Raw genomic sequence first — 23,295 nt, forward strand, 5'->3', positions numbered from 1 at the left:
ATTCGTTCGTATAATTACCTAGATGTATAATATTTTTCTCGTGCATATGTTTCACAGCTTCGCAGATCTGTCTCATATAGTTGATAACTTCAGCCTCGGACATAGTGTAACCTTCCGCTGTGATTCTCTCGAAGAGTTCACCACCGGACAAGCTGAACGAAGGAAATGAGATTAGAAATTGAAGCAAAAACAGCAAAGCTTGAACAGCTAAGCCTGATCGTTATGATCGTAGATCAAGATATGCAGGTGTACTTACAACTCGAAGATCAAGACCATCTCGTCATCGTCCTCGAACGCGTCATGAAGATTGATCAACTTGGGATGATGCAGTTGATTCATTATATCGATTTCCTTCCTGATAAGTTCCTTTTCCATTGCATGAGACACAGGGATAAACTTAGCCGCGAATATGTTTCCAGTAGCTCTCTCGCGACAACGATGGACCACACCAAACGCGCCAGTTCCAATCTCTTCAAGAATATCGTATCTGTCATACACCGAGATGTGTTTAATTTCAACCGGCTGTGGAACGTATTTGCTATAGATATCGAACACGAATTGATCGTAATCTCGTGGCTTCTCGTCGCTTCGTCCGCGGATCTTCTTGCCCGTCTCATCCACCTTGTATTCTTTCTGTTTGAATTCCCTCTTGATCGTTCCCTTTGTCGTGATCAACGGCGTGACTTCACTCGGGTCAGATCTTCCGTAAATGTTCTCAGCGCAAATTCGGAAGTCGTATTGATGTCCAGGACTGAGGCCAGTAACCGCCATAGAGCAGAATCTGGTGTTGCCGACTCTGATCCAGCTGGTCATCGGATGTTCGCGTTTTTCGACAAGGTAATTAGTGATGTTGCTACCACCGTCCCAAACTGGTGGTTTCCAGGTCAGAGCCAACGAGTCGTGACCAATATTGTCCACCTGTGGGAATCTCGGAGGATCTGGTCTGTCGCTGATTTGGATCTTGATGATCGCTGTGTCTTGACCCATGTCGTTCTCAGCAGTGATTCGATAAGGTCCTGAATCGATACGGCTACCATCTATGATGGTAAGAACAGCGTGTCTTTCCTTCACCTCCACGGTGTAGTGTCCGCCAGATTCGATCGTCTCTCCTTCTCTGACCCAGGTGATCTTTGGTTTCGGATATCCGGTGAATGGAATCTTTATAACCACGTTGACACCTTTGTCGAAGAATGCGGTGTCTCTGAACCTCGGCGGTACGTTCAATTTCGGTGGTGTCTTGATCAGAAGTTCGCCCTTAGTCGATTTGACGCCGCATTTGTTCACAGCGCGGCAGACGTATTCATCCGCGTCCTCTCCAAACACATCGTGGATGATCAGGTTGTGCGTGTCGCCCTCCGAATATATGTTGTATCGAGATCCACTGACGATCTCGCGAGCTCCCTTGAACCACGTGATAGTGGGTTTTGGGATACCAACGATCTTGCACTGGAAGTGAGCATTGTGGTTCTGCACGCAGCTGACCTTGTGCAAAGGTAGAATCACTTCCGGAGCTTTGGCTGCCTGAGGGTCGGTGATCTTCACGGAAGTCGAGGCCTTCGATTCTGGTCCGAGACCAGCAGCGTTTTGAGCGAACACACGGAACTCGTATTGCCTTCCTTCGATCAGGTTGCTGATGTTGATTTGAGTGGGTAGACAAATAACGACGTTCACGCGCTGCCAGGCTTGGCTGCCGACTTCGCGCTTGTCGATCCAGTAGCCTTGTATCTTCGAGCCACCGTCCGATTCTGGTTTCTCCCACGAGAGATTTACGAAGTCTCCGCCAACCTCGGTGACCTTTGGCGTTCCTGGAGGGCCAGGAGGATCGAATGGCGCCTTGGCCTTGATAGGATTGGTTCCCTCCAGCGGAGGTCCCATTCCGTTGTCGTTTACGGCCATCACGCGGAACAGGTACTCTTGTCCTTCGGTCAGACCTTGTACCATGAAGGAACAATCCTTGCAGAAGGAGGAAACGATGATCCAGTGAGTGTGACTGACGTCGCGACGTTCGACGACGTAATGAGTGACGCGAAGACCACCGTCGTACTTAGGAGGTCGCCAGGTCAGAGTGCAAGTGTGTTTATCGATATCTGTGACGTCGAGAGGTTCGGTCGGTGGTCCAGGTAGTCCAGTAATGTACACGTTGAACGAACCACTGACGCTACCGCTGTCGTTCGAGATCGAAAGATCGTATACTCCAGCATCGTCTTTCTGAATGTCCTTGATGAAGATGATGAGGTATTCGTCGAACACGGTGTACTTGATGTGACTCGTTTCCACCACCTTGCGACCGTCTTTCTTTAGAGTAATATCCATCGGTTGGTCGCCACTGTAGTAGATCTTGATCTTCGTGTTGTCGTTTTCAGCCAGGTACAGGGTATCTGGCATGCGCTCGATACGAGGCGGGGAACCGATCTTTAATCGACCTGTAGTCGTAGCCAGACCCAGTGGATTTGAGATCTGACAGCTGTAGTCGCCGTCGTCTGCGTCCGTGACTTCGGATATGACGAGCCTGTAGATTCCGTCGAACGCTTCCGTGCGGAAACGACCGCCGATCGTGATCTCTCTGCCATTCTTCAGCCACCTAGAATTCGTAAAATCCAATTAAACGCAGCGTTCGATATGAAACGAAAAATAGCGCGTCGAATTGAAGGGTAGGAAACGCTTTAAAGAAACAAACCTTGCGGTCGGTTGTGGTTTTCCCGTGGCCTCGCATTCGAGGACCAGAGTTTTGCCGAGCGGTACGTTCGTGCTGATTGGCAGAGTTCTGACGAATTCTGGCTTCTCGCCACCTTCCACCTCGCAGATCTTGACGGGCGTGGTGCAGGAACTTGGTTCGGATCTTCCCGCAGCGTTCACCGCGAAGATTCGGAATTCGTAATCTCCCCGTTCGATCAGATGTAGAACAGTGTACTCTGTGTCGGTGACGTTGTATTCGTTGCATTTTGCCCAAAGCGCGCTTCCGACTTCGCGTTTCTCGATCACGTAACCGGTAATGCGGCTGCCTCCGTCGGAAATCGGAGCTTCCCACTTGAGATCGACGTAGTTCTTGCCAACCTTCACGACCTGTGGCGTGCCTGGTGGTGAAGGCACGTTGAATTTGCTCTTCAGTTTGAACGGTGCCGATGGCGCGCTAGGTTTGCTGAAGCCAGCTGCGTTCTTTGCGCGTATTCTAAACTCGTATTCGTGTCCGCTCAGTAAATTGTAACAAATGTAGGTGGTGTCTTTGACCAGGTAGTCGTTCGCCACTCTCCATGTGGCATCGTCCGCAGGATCGCGGAATTCGATCTTGTAACCCTAAAGAGAAGAAGAGCAATCGATTGATTTTTGTTTTATTTTGAATATAGAGCGGAATCTCGATCATTCGACTTTATTGCAACCGAGGCAATTCAGATCTATCGAGATCCACAACTGCTCCGAATGTTTTAGAAAGCGACAAATTAACCGGAGAAACTGTTTCAATTTTTCCTACTGTCTTTCGTCAACTTTTACCGTGTGATTTACTCATCATAGTTCATTTCCATCTTAAGAGATCTACAAGTAATGATGTCATTAATATACACACCTGAATACGAGATCCACCATCGGATATTGGACGGGTCCATACAACGGTCGCGTTCGACGTATCCCAATCGATAACACGTGGTTGTCCAGGAGGTTCGGGCACCGTGAATGGGAATTTCGCGGTAATCGGTTCATCAGCTTGCAATGGTTCCGATATTCCGTACTGGTTCTCCGCACGGACACGGAAGTTATACGTACGGTTGGGTTCAAGACCGATTACGTCGTAATGAGTGTTTCTTACAAAACTGCTGAGTTTCACCCAATACTGAAATCATTCAACATGACATTTTAGAATTAAACAGAGAAAAAGAAGGAAATCATTCGATGTGTAATCTAATAGTTACATAGTTGTACGCGTATAGATAACATTTCAAAAATTTATTTAGAGAAAAAGGAGAAGAAAAGAAGAAAGAGAAGCTACTTACGCCAGCCGGATCCAGTTTTTCAACGACGTAATTTGTAACGGGTGAGCCACCATCGTCGAACGGAGGTTTCCAAGATAACGTGCAAGTTTCAGGAGTGATATCAGAAATATCAAGTGGTCCTTGCGGTGGAGATGGTTTGTCTACGAATATAATCAGTCGTCAAGTACTTCGCTTCTAAAGTTTCTTTTAGCATAATTAAACAATTATAACTGCTTAAAACAATTATAGTTGCAGACGCAATAAAACCATTCGTAGTGACGATAGCTTAATTATTTTGAACAAGGTATTTGCGTGAAAATAAAAGGAGCTTTCAGGCTAGTGCTTACCTACAACGAGAACCTTGCACGAAGCAGAATCAGTGCCGACAGTGTTCGTAAGGTAGATCGTGTACGTTCCAGTATCGGATCTCTTGGCTTTCTTGTTAATGAATTGTGAGGCGACATCCGTCGTATCGAATTTGATTCTTTCGCCTGTAAGGACCTCCTCGCCGTTGATGGACCAGCTTGGTCTTGGTTTTGGATTCGCTGTGTAAGGAACGGTTATCGTGAACGGTTCTCCGGCAATCACAGTCATGTCACGGATGCTGAGGTCGGACGTGATCTTTGGTGGGACTGAAATAAATTCGAGTAAAATCATAATCACAACAGTTTGATATCACTTAGAGCATGTTTCATTTTTAATAGCGAGATTATAGATTTTTAACTCTACGCATTCTTAAGTAAAATTACCGTTATATAAATAAAATATGTCTAAGAGCAAATGCTTTGAATACTTACATGGTGGTGCACTGGCTCTAATCACGTCAGAGTTGGAACTCCATGGTCCTCGTCCAGCAGCATTCTCTGCCGCGACGCGGAATTCATAATCGTGATTTTCTATCAGACCAGTTACTCTATAAAATTTCAAACAGTTCAAGTTTTTCAATTTGTTCCTCATAATCGAGTATAATTTTAATCGTTCGAAGACACGAAGCAAGCTTTACCTATAAGTAGTCTCATGAACGAGAGATGGTGTGGCTTTCGTCCATTTGTCTTCGCTCAACAGACGCTTCTCGATGACATAACCAAGGATAGGTGAACCTCCATCGTGACGAGGTTTGGTCCAAGTAATAGTAATGCTATCCTCTGTCGTTTCAACGCCTTTCGGAGTTCCAGGTGCTCCAGGTGGATCGAATGGATGCCTGGCCTTGATCGGATCCATCGTGGTTACAGGATCCGAGGTACCGTATTGATTTTCAGCCATCACGCGGAATTCGTACATGTTTCCGACTGTTAGATTCCTTACTCGACAGAACGGTGTCGTCACATAGCTGCTCACCTGTTGTAACAAAATAAGAAAGTTAATAAAGAAGGATCTCGAAGAATTTTTTTCAAGGAACCGCATTAAACGCCTCATGATTCAGTTAATTCTAATAATTTTCATTTTAATAAATGGTAAATATTTTTGAATCATTAGACAGATGCAGAGAAGCCGATACCAAAAAGTCTTACGATTCCTTTCGAAAGAAATCTTATAGTATACCTGAAAAGCTCTGCTTTAGATTACAAACCTTGGACCACGTGCCCCTTGATTCTCGTCTCTCAACGACGTAGTTGGTGATATCGGCGCCTCCATTGTCTTTCGGTGGGTTCCAGAACAGCGTGAGAGCATCTCCTCCAAATTCATCAGCGTGAAGATTCACAGGTGGATTTGGACGGTCCAGAACCTTAACGTTCACCGTGGCGGTGTCGAAGCCGGAAGAGTTGCGTAACTGTAGACGGTACTGTCCACCGTCCGAACGTTTCGCATTCTTTACCACAAGACTGTGGAAGAAATTATACGCGATATTTATCCATGTTACTAATTATCATATGTTGTCTTTTGTCTGTTACAGGTAAGCAACGTTTCAATGATATTCTTCAGAATATGACATCAAGTAGCTAACGAACTGATTACACAATTGAATAGTTAACAAACATACCTAGCATAGTCGTCGCCCAATTGTTGATGTACACGCGGATCTGTCTCATCCTTGATAACATCGTTAGCAAACCATGTGGCAGTGGGTTTGGGGAAGCCAATGTAAGGCACGTGAATGGAGAAGTCTTCACCAGCGCGAACAGTGATGTCGCGAACTCCTCCGAGGTCCATGACAGGTTTGTTGGGTTGTTCCTCGATAACGATGGGATTACTTGGTCTGCTTGGATCGCTATTACCGACATCGTTCACTGCGATCACTCTGAAGAGGTACTCCTCGCCTTCGGTGAGTTTCGGTACCGTGTACACGTTGGTCGGTATCAGAGCGCCATTAACGTCGTCCCATTCGTCCTGACCTCTCTGCTTCATTTGGACAATGTAGCCTCTGATCTTAGCACCACCGTCGCTACGTGGTGGTCGCCAGCTCAACGTTACAGAATCTTTCGTTATCCTGTCAGGTTTCGGTGGTTCGGGAGCATCAGGACGCACTAAAATACATTGGATGATCAGAATATGAGAACAATCGCTAATCTTTCGACGATCTGTCGAAACATCGTGACCGTAGCGGGAAAGAGACGAGTAAGCATTTTGTTATACTTACAACGTTGATGTCCAGCAGTAATAGGTTCAGTCGGTTTACTGGGTTTACCAGGTCCAGCTTCATTGACGGCAATAACTCTGAATTCGTATTTAGATCCTTCGTGAAGATCTTGCACCGTGAATGTCGTATTCGGAGTTGGATAGTTGTTGACTTTGAGCCATTCGCCACCCCGTTCTCGTCTTTCCACGTAATATCCTGTCGACAGGAGAATTAATCGGTAAATTTATACATAAATTAATATACATACAGTAATAATTTAACAGAATGTAATTTAATTAGAAAATTACAAACAGGAGGAGCAGATGGAATTTGTCTTTTATTAGAGATGTCGTGGAATACTAGAAGGCGATTTTGAAAGCACGAAAATGCTCCTAATATGCAAAACTGTAGAAAATATCCAAAATAGTATACTCGTTATGATATTTAACAAATGAAACAGACCTCTATTTTGATCACTTTCTTTAGTTATATTATATTTAGTTATATGGAAGAAAAGAAAAGTATGACGTCTCACCGGTAATAGGCTTGCCACCAGTATTGAGTGGTGGATTCCACAAAAGACTACAGCTGTTGGGTGTGTATCCAAGGATTTCGGGTTGACTAGGTGCGTCTGGTGGATCGTATGGACTCTTGGCGACGACTGGTTTGCCTTCCAGTGGTTCAGACACACCGTACATATTTTCAGCTCGCACTCTGAATACGTATTTCTTGCCCTCGGTAAGACCTTTGGCGGTGTAGCTTGTTCTTGGACAGTATCCTGGTGTTTGACGCCAGTTATCGGCTCCATACTCAGATACCTCAACGATGTAGTTGGTGACGTCGGATCCACCATCATCCAGAGGTTTGTTCCAGGATAAGGACACAGACTCCTGCGTGGTGCCAGTGTATTGTAGGGGACCTTGAGGTGGTCCTGGTCTATCGACCACGATAACCTCGATGTCGGCTGAATCTTTTCCATGCTCGTTCGTCGCTGTGACTGTGTAAATACCGCCATCTTCTCGGACCGATTTTTCGACCAACAAATTCGTGCGATCGCTCTTGGTTTCGGTCTGAAAGTTATTAGAAAATTAACGGTTGAGATATTACTGATTTGCATGAGTCGATACTCATACGCAACAGATCTGAAGCTATAAACCATTTGCTTACCGATATTCGAAGAGTTTCGAGGAGAGGCCTCGAGTCTTTGGTCCATTCGATAGTGGGAGTTGGCGCTCCGGACAATGGAATGTTAACATTGATGGGTTCTCCGGCACGCACCTTGATCTTGCGTCCAATCAGCGCGTCCAAATTCAATTTCGGTTTCTCTTTCATCGGTTTCGCGATGAATACGGAGGACGTGTCGCTAGGTTTGCCCGCGCCAGCGGCGTTTATAGCAGTTACTCGGTATTCGTATTGATGACCTTCGGTCACATGGTCGTCATAATATTCAGCATATCTCGCTGGCTCTTTGGTCAATTTCAACCAGCGGCCAGTTGCACGATCGCGTCGTTCCACGTCGTAACCGATGATCTTCGATCCACCGTTGCTGATCGGTGCCAACCATTTGATCTTGATGTGGTCTTTGTCCGCGTCGACACATTCTGGCTTTCCAGGTTGTCCAGGTACAACTGAATAGAACAAACAATTTGTTAGGGTTTTCCAGTAAATATAGCCAGCAAGTGTAATAATACTTATGAGCCGTAGTATACATATCCGATGATAGAATAGAGAATTTACCGAATTGGTTCTTGGCGACGATCGAGTGATCTGTAGTCAAAGGATCTGAGCGGCCTTGAAGATTCTCCGCGCATACCCTGAATTCGTAAGTCGTACCTTCCAGCAATCTCGGTACTGTGGCGTGATTATACTTGGGATTGACGTGAGTGACAGCTGGTACCCAGCCACCACCATGGGTCAAGTCACGTTTCTCGATTACGTATCCACTAAAAAGGATCGCAAAAAGCGTTGTATTATTTTACGCTTATCACTTTGTTTCGTGAAATCGTTAATTTAAGACGTCGGTACTCACGTGATTTCGCTACCACCGTTATCTTTAGGTGGTTTCCACGACAAGGTAACCGACTGGCTTGTGATTTCTTCGTACTGCAGAGGACCTTCTGGTGGGCCAGGTCTGTCGAGAACGATAACTTGGAAGCTACCTTCGTCTATTCCGCTGCTATTCTTCAACAACAAGTGATACAATCCGGAATCGGATCTTTGAGCGTTAACAGTGTGAACAATGGTGTGATAACCGATCGACGTAACAGTTGTTCTATCGGTGGTCAGTAGATCGCGACTTCCAACTGTCCAGGTAACCTCCGGAGTTGGTTCACCGACGAAGTCGATGTCGACGTGGAAGATGAGACCAGCCTTGATTCGAATATCTTGCAAAGGCGTCTTGATCTTTGGAGCCACTAAAATATTGAATTATTTTATTAATAAAATGTTTGGATAGTTCGTAGTAATAATTAAGTTGTGCATGTTTATGCAAATTTACATTTTTACGAATACATAGAAATTGAATATAAATAGAGATTTGCTTCATTCTTTACGTATGTATTATAAAAAATACTTAATAACAATGCATGATCATCCGTAATCGAGAAATAACGAGTACAGTAAAAATATGCTCACAGTAACGAGGTTTGGCAGTGATGAGATCGCTCGGCTCTGATGGCTCTGATTGTCCAGCAGCGTTAACAGCAATTACACGGAATTCGTATTCTTGTCCTTCCGTTAAGTCAGGAACAGTTGTATTTGTCTGATTTGGTGGAACGTGAACCGCGTTGACCCAGTATGGACTACCCTTTTCTTTCTTCTGAACGATGTATTCTGTAATGGGAGAACCACCATCGCTGCTTGGTGCTGGCCATTGCAGATCGACGTGATCTCTGTCCCAGTCTGTGATCTGTGGTCTTCCAGGAGCGTCGGGTTCGTCTACAAATACGAAATCGTATTTCTATTAGATCTGTACACTTCTTGTTAACTTTTAGAATGTGATTTCTCCTTGTTTTTCTTGTAATTTAAATCGTTCCGTTTTTTAAGGAATTTGCTACTATAATTGATGTTTGACAGGCCATTCTTTATCATACAAATAATTAGAAATCTTTGAATCGTTCATAGTCGAACACTAACCGAACAAATTCTTAGCGATGATACTCTTTGGTGCTTCGAGAGGATCGGATTCTCCAATGGTATTGACAGCTTTCACACGGAAGAGATACTCCTTGCGATGCGTCAGTCGCGCTACTTCGTGGCTCAATATCGTGCTCATGCCAGCATCGGACCAAGTGCCTCGCGACAGATCCATTTTTTCGATAATATAGTGCAATATGGGGCTGCCACCATCGTCCAATGGATGGCCCCAAGCCAAGTGACAACCTTCCTTGGTGATTTTGCTGATCTCGAGCGGTTTCTGTGGTGGTGATGGCCTATCGAGGACGGTGACTCTGGCGCTTGAACTGAAACATTTTATTTCTCTTTATCTAACTATACTAAACTAAATAGAAGTTCGTTATAGAGATGGTATAAACGGGGTCCTACTACACTCAAGTTCTACTTTGTCATAAAAATTTGAATTTACATAAACACCTACAGTCTAGTTATCATAGATTCGAAATTACCTGAATTTCCCGTGCTCGTTCTCCAAAGTGAGAGCGTAACGGCCAGTGTCAGAGCGAACAGAGAATGGAATCTCAAAGGTGGTTTCGGTATGAGTAGTGTACATTTCATGGCGAGAGTCGGCCATAATCACCTCTCCGTCCAGGGTCCAAGTGGCCGTAGGTTTAGGCGATGCTTGGATAGGGATGATGTAGCTAATCTTCTGTCCAGCTCGAACAACCAAGTCGCTCAGTGCATGTGGATCAAAGGATGGAGCAACTGTAAGGAAAATGATCATACATATACTCTTTGTTCAAAAGATAAACTTAAGTAAAGTTAAATAAAATTATATTTGAACGTTGTGTTTAAGTTTGAAAGTACGTTTTACACAGAAAAAAGAAGAAGAAAGGAATTCTTTACTCACGGAAACGTGGTTTTGCAACGATAGGGGAAGAAGCTTCGGATGGCTCGCCAGGACCAGCTTTATTAACAGCGATGACCCTAAACTCATATTCTTGTCCTTCAACAAGATCTGGTACCCTGGCGCTAGTTTTAGTTCCATCGATTTCCAAAGCCTTCTCCCACGTGCCAAAACGAGGTTTCTTTTCGATGATATATCCCGTAATAGGTGAACCACCATCTTTTTTCGGTCGTGTCCATTCCAAGTCGACGTGATCCTTGTCCCAATCAGTGGCAACAGGTGTTCCAGGTTTGTCAGGCTTGTCGTAGGGATCTTTCGCAGTAATGGTATCCATACCAGTGAGCGGCAACGATTCACCTTGCTTGTTTACCGCACGCACACGGAACTGATAGTCGTGGCCTTCGATCAGGTGATCCACGTGTGCATAAGTCGAGGAAGCTTCCGCTACTGGTACCCATCTCATGTTCTCTGTATCCATTTTCTCCACCTGGTAATATAGAATTTCTGAACCACCATCGTCTTTCGGTGGGCGCCATTTCAGATCGCAACCGTTCTTTGTCACGTTGTCGATCTTTAAAGGTCCTTCCGGTGGTGCTGGAATGTCGAGGACGTTCACAGTTAAGGTAGCAGTGTCTTTGCCGTTGATGTTCTTCGCTTCCAGAGTGTACACGCCTGCATCGGAACGTTTCGCTTCGATCACACGAACTTTGGTGTTGTAGTCTTCGTTTATGATCTTGATGCGATCGCTTGGCACGAGTACCGTGCCCTTCAGCGACCATTGTTTGGTTGGTGGCGGTTCGCCGATTACAGGAACGTCGAAGTCGTAGAAGCCACCGGCTTTTACTTTTACGTCCAGCATGTACTTCCTGTCGATCTTCGGTGCAACTGAAAATGGACATTTTTTTTATCGACATATATACCTTTGATGAGGGGGGAGGGAAAGAAAAGAGATAAAGAGATAATTACGGTTCTTAGGTCGAGCCAAGTGAGATTTAGAAGCGTCAGAGGGTTCACCGGGGCCAGCTTTGTTAACAGCCCTAACGCGGAATTCATAATGCGTGCCCTCCACGAGATCGGGCACTCTTCCACGATTTACGTCACCCTCGACTTCTGCGCATTTCTCCCAGGTAGGACTATATTTGTCTCGTTTCTCTATGATGTAACCAGTAATAGGTGAACCACCATCTTCTTGCGGACGATCCCATTGAAGTTCGACAAAGTCCGAGTCGTAGTCGCTGACGGTCGGAGTGCCAGGTTTTCCCGGCTCGTCTAAAGATAATAATTATGTTTAATAAAAGAAGCGATCCAAGGTATAACGAGATTGTAGATCTTTACGCAAATTTATATCCTTATAAAAACAAGTAAAGAAATAAGATCTGAATAGAGATTTGTTTTGTAGCGGCACATGAGTCATAGCACGATTCGGATCGAGAGCGACTCGTGTTATTGTTTTGCCTCGGGGTATTGACACTGTTCCGATGTACGAGATTTAGAAGTAAACAAACTCCGGACAAAACAATATCGCCGCTACGTACAATCGGCAACCAGAGTCGAATTCAAACTTTCCGGGATAAATAGACGAACAAACTCTCTAGGACAGTCATTATTCATTATCAGCCAGCGATGATTACGACATATTATACTAACTCTGTATTTTTGTATTCAGAGTGATTTTTAAATATATCTGACTATCACATTTCGTCATTTAAAGCAACACGTTTGATATCCACCACAGTTTCTCCTATTAAAAATTTCGACGAGAATTCTACATTGGATATTTGAGATATTTTTTAATATCATACCATTTATATAGAAAATAATACAAGACTTAATATACTTGAATCTAATCAATTGATATATAAACGGTACAATAAAGACAAAGTACAAGTACTTATTGTAGCCACTATGAATGAATTTCTCATGGAACGACCTAATATTTCTTTACTTCTATTCATGAGATTACGAACCTGCGCAAAATATCGAATGAAAGCTCATACTCACCGAATGGATTCTTCGCTTCGATGCCCTGCATAGCCGTGAGCGGTTCTGATTTGCCTTGCTTATTAACCGCGCGGACTCTGAACTTGTACTTATGACCTGGCGTAAGCCCTTCAACATCCAACGAGGTCTGCGGTCCGTCCGTCTCTCCTGCAGGTACCCAGCGACCAGTCGCTTCGTCCATCTTTTCCACGACGTATTTGTCGATTGGTTGGCCACCGTCGTCTTCCGGTGGTTTCCACGATAATTTGCATCCTTCCGCGTGCACGTCAGATGCTCTGAGCGGTCCTTGAGGTGGACTCGGTTTGTCCAGAACCGTTACCTTGACAACTGCTTCGTCCATGCCATTTATATTCTCGGCAGTGATGGTGTATCTTCCAGATTCCGCTCTGGTAGCATTTCTGACGCTGAGAGTCGTGTTGTAATCCACGTGTTTTACTTTTATACGCTCTGTCGGTCGCACCTCGCGTTTTCCCAACATCCATTTCGTGGTTGGAGGAGGTTCACCCGAAACCTTCACGTCGAAGCTGAAGTTCTGACCAGCTTTGATTCTGACCTCTACCAAATTCGTACGATCGATCTTCGGTGCAAGGTTTCGCGGTTTGGCAATGATCGTTGGCGTCGGATCCGAAGGTTCGCCAGGGCCAGCCTTGTTTACGGCTCGCACGCGGAACTCGTAAGGCTGGCCTTCTATCAAGTCAGGGACAGTGGCTGACGTTTCATCCGCTGGTACCTCTATGGCCTTCTCCCATTCGCCGTATTTGTCTTTCTTCTCGATTATGTAGCCAGTAATAGGCGAGCCACCGTCGTTCGCTGGCGGTGTCCATGCGAGATCGACGTGGTCCTTGTCCCAATCGGTAACACGCAGATCGCCTGGTTTATCTGGTTCGTCTAAGAATTTACAATTGTAAACGTAATTAAAAATGTCGACGACGAACGATCTCGCTAACGTTGCAAGCAGATAAATTTTTGCTTACTCACCGAATGGATTCTTAGCTATGATCGTTTGTTCCGCTTCCAGAGGTTTAGACTCTCCCTCGGCATTTACCGCGCTAACTCGGAACAGATATTCTTTGCCCGGTGTCAGTCCACTTACCTCCAGGTCTATTGAAACGCAAGAAAGTTTATTCGTTTATCTGACATTACGACGATATTTCTGTATAATATGATTATAATATTAAAAATTGTACGCGTAGCGACTTTTTAAAAGAATGCCTTTCAATTACATGGTTAAAATTATAAATATATAATCTAAAATAATTATGGCACTTACTAGGTTCGGTAGATCGGCCGCAAGGCACCCAGCATCCAGTCTCTGGGTCCATTTTGTCCACTTGATAATACTCGATCGGGGTGCCGCCATCGTCTTTCGGTCTCTTCCATTTCAACTTGCATCCCTCTTTGTGAACATCCGTTACTTGAAGCGGACCTTCCGGTGGCATTGGTTTGTCCGTGACTGTGACTTGTATGGTGACGGAATCCCTTCCAGAGGAATTGGTGGCTGTGACACTGTAATCGCCGCTGTCGTCGCGCGACACAGGACGAATGCTGAATTTGGTGCTATAATCGGAATTGTCTATCTGCACTTTCCTATCGGAATGCAGAGGAATAGCTCCGTATCGCCACTCGATGTGTGGTGGAGGCTCGCCGATTACATTAGCATCGAATCTCAGTAACGAACCAGCCGACAGAGTAACGTCACGCAGATTGCGCCGATCGATCTTGGGTGCCACTGTCGAAATGAAATTTATATGTAAGCCATCGCCCGATCAAGTGCCAAAAATCGATTTCACTGATGATTATTTATAGAGCATTGGGTGCGTTATCGTTAATGATGTCTATCCGAAAATTATGTATGATATTATATTTGCGACGAGGATACTGCTTCTTTTGTCTCAGGGATACAAGGCGATGATAAGTTGGATTGTTGCCACGATCGTTGAAAGATAGATTCTTCGAGACTCGATACACTTCGTTAAATCGATAACGAGGTAACGTGAAAACGTAACGTTATTGAAAAATGTAAAGTAACGTTAGTGCATTGAAATTAATAACGAAATACTTACGATAGCGTGGTTTAGCGGTGAACGTCTTGCTGGTATCGCTGGGCTCTGACTGTCCGGCTTTGTTCACAGCTATCACGCGGAACAGATAATCGTTACCCTCGATGAGCCCGTGAACCAGACCTTTCGTGGTCGGTACTTCGATTTCCAAAGCCTTTTCCCACATTGTACTGTATTTGTCTTTCTTTTCGATGATGTAGCCGGTAATGGGTGATCCACCATCGCTGACCGGTTCTTTCCATGTAAGCTCAACCTGGTTGGCGGTCCAATCGACTGGTTCCGGCGCACCAGGAGGACTTGGTACAGCTGAAAGAAGTTGTCACTGTTAAATTTCTTGCGGGGCTCCTAAGCTCATTCGTTTGTTCGTCTGTATCATTGCAGAATGGAATGTTTAATTTACGGGCAATTAGAATCCAATAATTTCACTTACTGAATGGATCTTTCGCTACAATCGAGCTGAATGTTTCCAGTGGTTCCGATTCTCCTTCTTTGTTAAGCGCCTTCACTCTGAACTTGTATTCGTGTCCAGGTGTCAGTCCTTCCACCTTCATTTCCGGCCCTGTCGTCTTGCCGACTGGTAACCAAACACCAGTGTCTGGATCGAATTTCTCCACGAGGTATCCCTCAATGGGTTCTCCACCGTCGTCCTTTGGTTTCTTCCACTTGAGCGTGCATCCTTCTGCGTGAATATCGGACACTTCCAGTGGTCCTTCTGGTTTGGCAGGTTTAGCTGCGAAAGAACCATAGGCGTAAGTAAGTCGCGCAAGTTTATACAAATTTTGATAAATATTTATTCGAGACGGTATTTATCGGAATAACGCTCGACTCTAATTCGAAACAACGAAATAAATGAACACGTACAGACAACGGTGACTTCGACTTCCGCAGTGTCGGATCCATACTGATTGACAGCTGTGATCTTATAAATGCCGCTGTCTTTTCGTTCGGGTTTGTCGTTAAAGAACTTGGTATTGTATGGAACGTTCTGTATCCTGCGGAACGTTGTTTGTTGAATGCTCTTGTTGTTGAGAACCCATGTAACATCTGGCGGTGGTTCACCGATGATTTTCACGTCGAAGTGGAATCCTTCGTTCTCGCGTACTGTGATGTCGCGTAAGTTCTTTCTGTCGATCTTAGGTGCAACTGTTGGAAGACAATCGATTAGTCGATAGTTCAGTCGAGACGATCGATAATTCAGTTTCTTATAAGTCAAACTGATCTCAATTGTACCTTCTGTTTTTAACTGAGTATGTGATTATGATTAGCATTTAATTTTTTATACGGAATTGATCAGTGTGGCTTCTACGCAACTCGATCGATTGCATAAAAATTGGAAAAATTCTTACGTCGTCGACTCTTGGCTGTAATCGGTTTGCTGGTTTCGGATGGTTCACCGGGACCAGCAATGTTAACAGCTTTCACGCGGAACTCATACTCGACACCCTCGTCGAGATTATCGACGCGTCCTTTGCAATCAGGTCCGGTTTCGCAAGCCTTTATCCATCGTGGACTGTCTTTCTCGCGCTTCTCAATTATGTATCCAGTGATTGGAGATCCACCATCGGTTAAGGGTGGAGTCCATCTTAGGTCTATGTGATCCTTGTCCCAATCGGTTGCCTCTGGTCGACCAGGCGGCCCAGGTTCGTCTATAAAACGAATTTGGTGATTCGTCTTCAGTCTTTTTTCTTTTTTCAATTTCGAGAATACAACGATGCGCTTTGAAACACTTCGGATTGTTTCGAAACTTAAATTTAAACGATCATTATCGAACGTCGGTAAAGAAAATCGACGTTAAAATAAAAAATACAACGAATTATAACAAATATATGGTTAATATCATGAATCAATAAATGTTTGAGATACTAACCGAAGGGATTCTTGGCTACGATTCCGTGTTCAGTTTCCAAAGGTTCCGATTCGCCTTCAGCATTCACAGCGCTAACTCGGAACTTGTATTCCTGACCAGGTACCAAGTTTTCCACTACCATAGTAGGTTCCTTCGTGCGTCCCACTGGAATCCACCTTCCTGTTTCCGTGTCCATTTTTTCGACCACGTAATGATCCAGCGGTGTGCCACCATCATCCAGGGGTGGACTCCATTTCAGTGTGCATCCTTCTTTGTGCACGTCGGATACTTTAAGCGGGCCTTCTGGTTTGCTAGGTTTGTCCAAGACCAAAATCTCGATCGACGCTTCATCTTTTCCAGAGCTGTTCTCTGCTTTCAGCGTCAAGGTGCCAGTGTGAGCTCTGCTAGCGGACGATACCAAGAACTTGGTTTTGTAATCTTCCAATTCGATGGTCACCGCGCCGGCAGACTCCTGTTTGGCTTTGTTCAAGAACCATGTTTTCGTTGGAGGTGGTTCACCGGTAACTTTCACGTCTAATCGAATGTGAGTGCCAGCTTTTATCGTTAGATCTTTCAAGTTGGTACGATCGATCTTCGGCGCTGCGTAACGATCCTTGGCTACTAGACTGTCGCTTGGTTCACTGGGTTTGCTCTGACCACCTTTGTTCACCGCTTTCACACGGAACTGATACTTCTGTCCTTCGACGAGATCCTCGACTCTGCCTTCTGTTTTGTTTCCAGGAACTTCAGCCGCCTTCTGCCATTTGCCGTATTGATCTTTCTTTTCGATGATGTACTTCTCGATCGGCGCACCGCCATCCTTCTTTGGCGCTTTCCACTTTAGGTCTACGTGGTGCTTCGACCAATCCTTTAGATCCGGCTTGCCTGGGGCGTCTGGCTCGGCTACGGTAACACAGCAAGATTATGAAAATAGTACTGAATGGCCAGAAATTTGAAGGAGAAGGTATTGTATATCATGGTGGTACGAATTTAAGCAGAAAAGCTTCAGAATCCCCGGTATAACGAAGTTGAAATAACATCTACTTACTGTAAGGGTTCTTGGCAGTGGTTGGAATCGCCGTCTCCAATGGTTCGGATTCACCTTCGGAATTGACAGCCTTCACGCGGAACATGTAGTCTTTGCCTTCGTTGAGGCCGGTGATTTCTGCTTCTGGAGTCTTGCTCGTGCCACAAGGTACCCACCTTCCGGTATCAACGTCCATCCTTTCGATGACATAATGATCGACTGGCTCGCCACCGTCGTCGTCGGGTTTGTCCCATTTCAATTTGCATCCCTCTGCGGTCACGTCTGACACCTCGAGCGGTCCTTTTGGTTTGCCAGGTTTGCTCAATACCTGGAAGGGAAAATAATTTATCGTTTGTTCTTTTCTTTTTACAAGTTCTCTCTCTCTCTATCTATCTATCTATCTATGTACGCTACTCAGAATTATCAGAGTAGTATCTTAACGCACCTGGAGCTCGACATCGACTTGATCGGTGCCGCTGTCGTTCTTGGCAATAACAGTGTAAGTTCCAGCATCCGATCTCTGTAATTTGCTTATAATGAAGGTGGTGTGATAGTCTTCATTTTCGATCTTAAGACGGTCCATGCTCTTAAGCACAGCGTCCTTGAGCTTCCAAGTAATGACTGGTGGTGGTTCACCTTGTATATCTGCTTCGATTCGTAACATTTGTCCCGTTCGCATAATCTTCTTCTGTAGGTTTTTGCGATCGATACGTGGTGCCACTTTACGCGATGAAAAAGAAAAAGAATTTATCAGTATCAGACAATATATACGAAATTTGATAGGAAAGAGGAGGCGTGTAATTCTTAAACAGGTTCCACGAGAACACAAGCTTCTACGAACTTCCTTGAACGAGTTTAGCCGTGAAACAGTATACTATGACCTATACACTTACAGAATCGCGGCTTAGCCACAACGCTCTTCGAGGTATCGCTGGGTTCACCGGGTCCGGCTCTATTGACAGCAACTATTCTGAACTCGTATTCGTGACCTTCCTGGATGCCATCGGTGACCTTGGCAGTAGTGCGATCTCCAAGAACATTAGCAACGTCTATCCATTGCCTTCCTTCTTTGTCTCTCATCTGTACAATATATTTCTCAATTGGAGCACCGCCGTCGTCTTTCGGTGCTGTCCATTCAAGGTCAACGAAGTCCTTGTCCCAGTTTCTGATTTCTGGACGACCAGGTTTGCCAGGCTCGTCGAACGGATTTTTAGCTATGATAGACTTGTCCGCTTCCAAGTCGTCGGATTCACCTTCGCGATTTACCGCTTTCACACGGAATTTGTACGGTTTGCCTTCCTGGAGTCCGGTTACCGTAACTTCCGGTTCCACGGATTTCGCACAAGGAATCCATTGTCCGGTAAGAGGATCCAACTTCTCGATCTCATAGTATTCGACTGGCACACCGCCGTCGTCGTCGGGTTTCTCCCATTTCAATTTGCAACCGTGTTTATTCACGTCGGAGATTTCGAGAGGACCCTGTAACGCAAAATAGTAATTCTTCACTGGCTAGAAGTCTTACAATTTTTAAAGAATATAACTTATTTTCGAAAGAGTCTGATTCTTTAAATTTAGAATTATGCTTTACTATCGAATTCGTGTAGGGTTACAGCTAACTCTAAATAAGGGGTTTTCATTGAATGAATTCGAATGTTACTTATTACGATGCCGAATTATTGTGATTTCAATAATGCCAGATAGGTATTCGTAGTTCTAATAATTTCTACGAAATTGTATTCCAAATTGTTACTTTATACCCTGCTATGCAAACAGGGGATGGAAATGTAGAAACGCTTTCAATAAAATACGTACTTTTGGTTTGCTTGGTTTACCGATGACGATTATTTCGACATCGGCACTGTCCTCGCCTACTTCGTTCTTTGCTTTAATTACGTATTTTCCGGTATGAGCCCTCTTAGTCTTCAGGATGAAGAATTTGCTATTGTAGTCAATGTTGTCGATACGGATCGTATCGTCCGACTTAAGTTCTGTCTCTTTAAAGTACCAAGTTACATTTGGTGGTGGCTCACCAATGATATTCACGTCCAAGGTTACGGTGAGACCAACTTTTACAGTTATCGGTTGCAAATTGGTACGATCGATGAATGGTTTCACTGTAACAGGACGAAACGAAATTTTAGTTATTGCTCGATTAACTCATCGATTAGCAATTCCTGTTCCGTGATGTTTTTTATTATGTTAATTATTATATGTGTAATTCCATAGATTCTAAGCGATCTTTAGCATTTTTGATATCAACAAAAATAATGCGTAATGGTAATTATTATATTTTCCTCAGATAAGTTTAGATTCAAGTGGAATTTTACTATAATCGTAAAATATTTAATTCGAATAATATTAATGTTATACTCACGCCAACGAGCCTTAGCAGTGTGAGGATTGGTAGCCTCGCTAGGTTCACCAGGACCGGCCTTATTTACTGCTCGAACTCTGAACTGATATTGATTTCCTTCCTCTAGTCGGGTCACTGTTCCTGTACAAACTGGACCATCGACCTCTGCAGCTTTTACAAAAGCGGTACCAAACTTGTCTTTCATTTCGATTATGTATCCTGTGATAGGTGCACCGCCGTCTCGAATTGGCGGCTCCCACTTCAGTTTCACCATGTTCTCGGCCCAATCGATGATCTCTGGTAGACCAGGCGGAGCAGGTGGATCTGAAGGTACAAGTTTAAGCGTTGTTACGACGCATATTTTAGAAAGCTAATTACCTAATTTTAACAATTAAAAACACGATCGAAACCCAGAGAAGAAATAAACGCGTTATCTAATCACCGTGAGAAATTAAAATCTAAAATTTTCCAAGTAATTCTTCATACCATAAGGATTTTTAGCGACGATGGGAACATCTGTCTGCAAAGGTTCGGATTCTCCTTCCTCGTTTACAGCCTTGACGCGGAATTCGTATCTCTTTCCAGGTTCCAAACCGGTAAGAGTGAGCTCTGTTTTTTCAGGATCAACCATCCCAGCCGATACCCATCGACCTGTAGTTGTATCCATTTTCTCCACCAAGTAATTAGACAGTGGCAAACCACCGTCGTCTCTCGGTTTGTTCCACTTTAATTTGCATCCCTCCTTGTGAATATCTGTCACTTCCAACGGACCTTCTGGTTTTCCAGGCTTATCGAGAATCGTAATTTCAACGTCAGCCTCGTCCTGTCCGGAATCGTTCACAGCTTTGATGGTGTATTTGCCACTGAGCTTGCGACTAGTGTTGGTCAACTGAATCTTTGTCAGGTAATCTTCGTTATCGATTTTCACGTTGGCTCCGGTTTGCAGCTCTGCACCACCGAAGCTCCAGGTGACGGTTGGTGGTGGTTCACCTTCGATGTCGACTTCCAGTTTCACCGTTTGGCCGGCTCTCACTTTGATCGTTTGCAATTTGTCACGGTTGATGTGTGGTTTCACTGAAAATCGAAAATTAAATAGTAACATCTCCGAATCGATTGCAACGAGTTTGTAAATGCAAATATTCAAAATATATTAGCAATGTGCTGAATTTAAGTTTAATGTATCGAACGATATCTATAATACATGTGCAGATATATAAATGCGATATGAGAATAATTGTTATACATTTGCAGAATCATTCGCAATCTAATTAAGAAATTAGATTTATCAATAAAAACATTGCTGAAAGATACTCACAGAATCGCGCCTTTGCAACATGTGGCTTGGTTGAGTCGCTTGGTTCGGATGGTCCAGCTTTGTTAACGGCACGCACACGGAATTGATAAACAGAGCCCTTTTTAAGGCCTGTGACGCGCCCCTTTGGTTGCGGTGATTGAGTTACCGTAGCTTCTACCCAATTTGTCGATGGTTTCTCTTTCATTTCTATTATGTAACCCGTAATAGGTGCACCTCCCGTATCTTTTGGCGGTTCCCATTTCAGATCGACACGATCCACGTCCCAATCTTCCAACTCTGGTACACCAGGCTTACTAGATACGTCTAAACATTATTCGGATGATTAATTTTTTTCTCATTCGTTTAAAAATACCCTATGAATGTCTACTATGTCAGAATGTTGATGATACTTTGGTTGGTTTGTGTTAACAATGCACGCATTTTATTAAAATATATGAATATACTAATAACAAATGAAAGATGATCAATCTACAGCATTGTGTGAAATGTGAAGTATAAAGGTCTTACCATAAGGATTCTTTGCAAGGGTCGTGCTATCAGTGACCAATGGTTCTGATTCGCCTTCTTCGTTAACTGCTTTCACTCGGAATTCATATTCGTGGCCTTCTTGGAGGCCTTTAACGTCCATTTCGGTATCTGAAGTGCGTCCAACCGGGATCCATCTTCCGGTGGATTTGTCCAGTTTCTCCACTACATACCCAGTAATAGGTTTACCACCATCGTCTTCTGGTTTTCCCCATTTCAATTTGCAACCGCTCTTTGTGACATCGGACACTTTCAGAGGACCCTCTGGTTTTCCAGGAGACGCTATTAACATTTATAGTCACGTATATTATGCGTTAGGTATAATCAAGTATTGTCATATAAATAGATACTATCATTCCTTAAAGAGAAAGATTATTGCGTTGTAAGTAATATGCTAGAGTTCCTGAATAGTGTATTACTGAATTCTGGTAGCTGGCATTACTTATCTTCCAGCAATTTAGATTATCTTCTACTGTTTAATAATTTAAGTTACTTAGTACTGGTGAGCACTGGTGAATTACTAAGACTAGTAGCGTGTCCAAATCATTACTGATGAAATACAGTCATTAGTTTTGGATACTTCTTCGGTATATTTTTTGTCAGTTCTCAATAATTTTCTTCTATAAGGAATGTTCCATAAAATTGCATCGTTAATGATCGAATATCAAAGTTAAACTTACAAAGTATGGTAATTTCGACCTCGGCTTCGTCTTCACCGTGTGCGTTTACAGCCTTGATCTTCCACACTCCAGTATTTTTACGTACGCTGTCGGTAATACTAAGTTTCGTGTTGTAATCGACATTGACGATTTCGATATTTTCACCAGTTTTAACTTCTTGGTTCTTGTGATACCAGGTGATTTCTGGAGGTGGTTCACCGCGAACGTCCACGTCGTATTTGATTGGTTTGCCAGCTCGTACGGTGATAGGCTTCAAGTTTGTACGATCGATTCTTGGTTTCACTATTACAAAAGAAAACGAAGATTCGATGTAAGGTTTGGAAGAATTACATATCACAAAGTATAGTATCAAATAGGAATGGAATACTTACGGGATTTGTGTTTGCATATCTGCATCTTCGAGGCGTCTGATGGCGGAGATGGTCCGGCTTTGTTTACAGCAATAATCCTGAATTGATATTCTCCTCGCTCCTTCAGATCGCCTACCTTGGCCTCCAGTTGACTTCCAGGTACCTCCATCGCTTTTTCCCAGTCTGGTTTATAACGATCTTTCTTCTCGATAATATACTTCTCGATCGGTGCACCACCATCGAAATCCGGAGCAGTCCATTTCAAACTTATGGATTCATTGTCGTAGTCGGTTATCTCAGGTGTTCCAGGTTTATGTGGTTCGTCTAGAAATTATCAGCAGAAATTGGTATGAAAGATTTGGCGATCCATTATACGTTCTGATCATTCTACTGTTCTTTTACTGTCAGATCTCAAAGATATAGCAAAGAAAATATAAATATCACTGTGTTTTTCATTTTCATCGTTTTCATCATGTTTTGCCCACGAATTTATATTAAAATTTATTATTTTCGCTTCTCCTATATTTTCTCTCTTTTAAAATATAAGAATTTCAAAAATATAATCAAGACATATCGATATAGTACTTGTACTCTG

At 43.8% G+C, this 23,295-nt stretch overlaps 1 protein-coding gene across 42 annotated transcripts in view; it reads right to left on the bottom strand.

The window, feature by feature from the left end:
• Window positions 1-23,295, bottom strand: part of LOC100746778 (twitchin) — a 79,143-nt gene that overhangs the window by 5,695 nt on the left and 50,153 nt on the right. For all 42 annotated transcript variants that reach the window (XM_033321129.1, XM_033321128.1, XM_033321109.1 and 39 more), the window contains 38 exons: window positions 22,722-23,024; window positions 22,351-22,632; window positions 21,653-21,952; window positions 21,146-21,448; window positions 20,317-20,904; window positions 19,852-20,154; window positions 19,290-19,591; window positions 18,371-18,956; window positions 17,923-18,197; window positions 17,499-17,805; window positions 16,472-17,353; window positions 15,951-16,250; window positions 15,466-15,747; window positions 15,035-15,334; window positions 14,608-14,910; window positions 13,815-14,273; window positions 13,523-13,645; window positions 12,545-13,432; window positions 11,510-11,812; window positions 10,547-11,428; window positions 10,146-10,401; window positions 9,658-9,983; window positions 9,157-9,459; window positions 8,552-8,936; window positions 8,260-8,465; window positions 7,690-8,150; window positions 7,058-7,592; window positions 6,544-6,738; window positions 5,947-6,430; window positions 5,536-5,788; window positions 4,969-5,303; window positions 4,763-4,878; window positions 4,313-4,597; window positions 3,987-4,126; window positions 3,563-3,826; window positions 2,678-3,294; window positions 257-2,581; window positions 19-152 (listed from right to left, as the gene is read on the bottom strand). In XM_033321129.1, coding sequence (XP_033177020.1) covers window positions 19-152; window positions 257-2,581; window positions 2,678-3,294; window positions 3,563-3,826; window positions 3,987-4,126; window positions 4,313-4,597; window positions 4,763-4,878; window positions 4,969-5,303; window positions 5,536-5,788; window positions 5,947-6,430; window positions 6,544-6,738; window positions 7,058-7,592; window positions 7,690-8,150; window positions 8,260-8,465; window positions 8,552-8,936; window positions 9,157-9,459; window positions 9,658-9,983; window positions 10,146-10,401; window positions 10,547-11,428; window positions 11,510-11,812; window positions 12,545-13,432; window positions 13,523-13,645; window positions 13,815-14,273; window positions 14,608-14,910; window positions 15,035-15,334; window positions 15,466-15,747; window positions 15,951-16,250; window positions 16,472-17,353; window positions 17,499-17,805; window positions 17,923-18,197; window positions 18,371-18,956; window positions 19,290-19,591; window positions 19,852-20,154; window positions 20,317-20,904; window positions 21,146-21,448; window positions 21,653-21,952; window positions 22,351-22,632; window positions 22,722-23,024 — 15,891 coding nt within the window. The remainder of the gene's footprint in view (window positions 1-18; window positions 153-256; window positions 2,582-2,677; window positions 3,295-3,562; window positions 3,827-3,986; window positions 4,127-4,312; window positions 4,598-4,762; window positions 4,879-4,968; window positions 5,304-5,535; window positions 5,789-5,946; window positions 6,431-6,543; window positions 6,739-7,057; window positions 7,593-7,689; window positions 8,151-8,259; window positions 8,466-8,551; window positions 8,937-9,156; window positions 9,460-9,657; window positions 9,984-10,145; window positions 10,402-10,546; window positions 11,429-11,509; window positions 11,813-12,544; window positions 13,433-13,522; window positions 13,646-13,814; window positions 14,274-14,607; window positions 14,911-15,034; window positions 15,335-15,465; window positions 15,748-15,950; window positions 16,251-16,471; window positions 17,354-17,498; window positions 17,806-17,922; window positions 18,198-18,370; window positions 18,957-19,289; window positions 19,592-19,851; window positions 20,155-20,316; window positions 20,905-21,145; window positions 21,449-21,652; window positions 21,953-22,350; window positions 22,633-22,721; window positions 23,025-23,295) is intronic.

This window comes from Bombus impatiens, unplaced genomic scaffold (assembly GCF_000188095.3).
Source record: "Bombus impatiens unplaced genomic scaffold, BIMP_2.2 scf_0389, whole genome shotgun sequence".
NCBI lineage: Eukaryota > Metazoa > Arthropoda > Insecta > Hymenoptera > Apidae > Bombus > Bombus impatiens.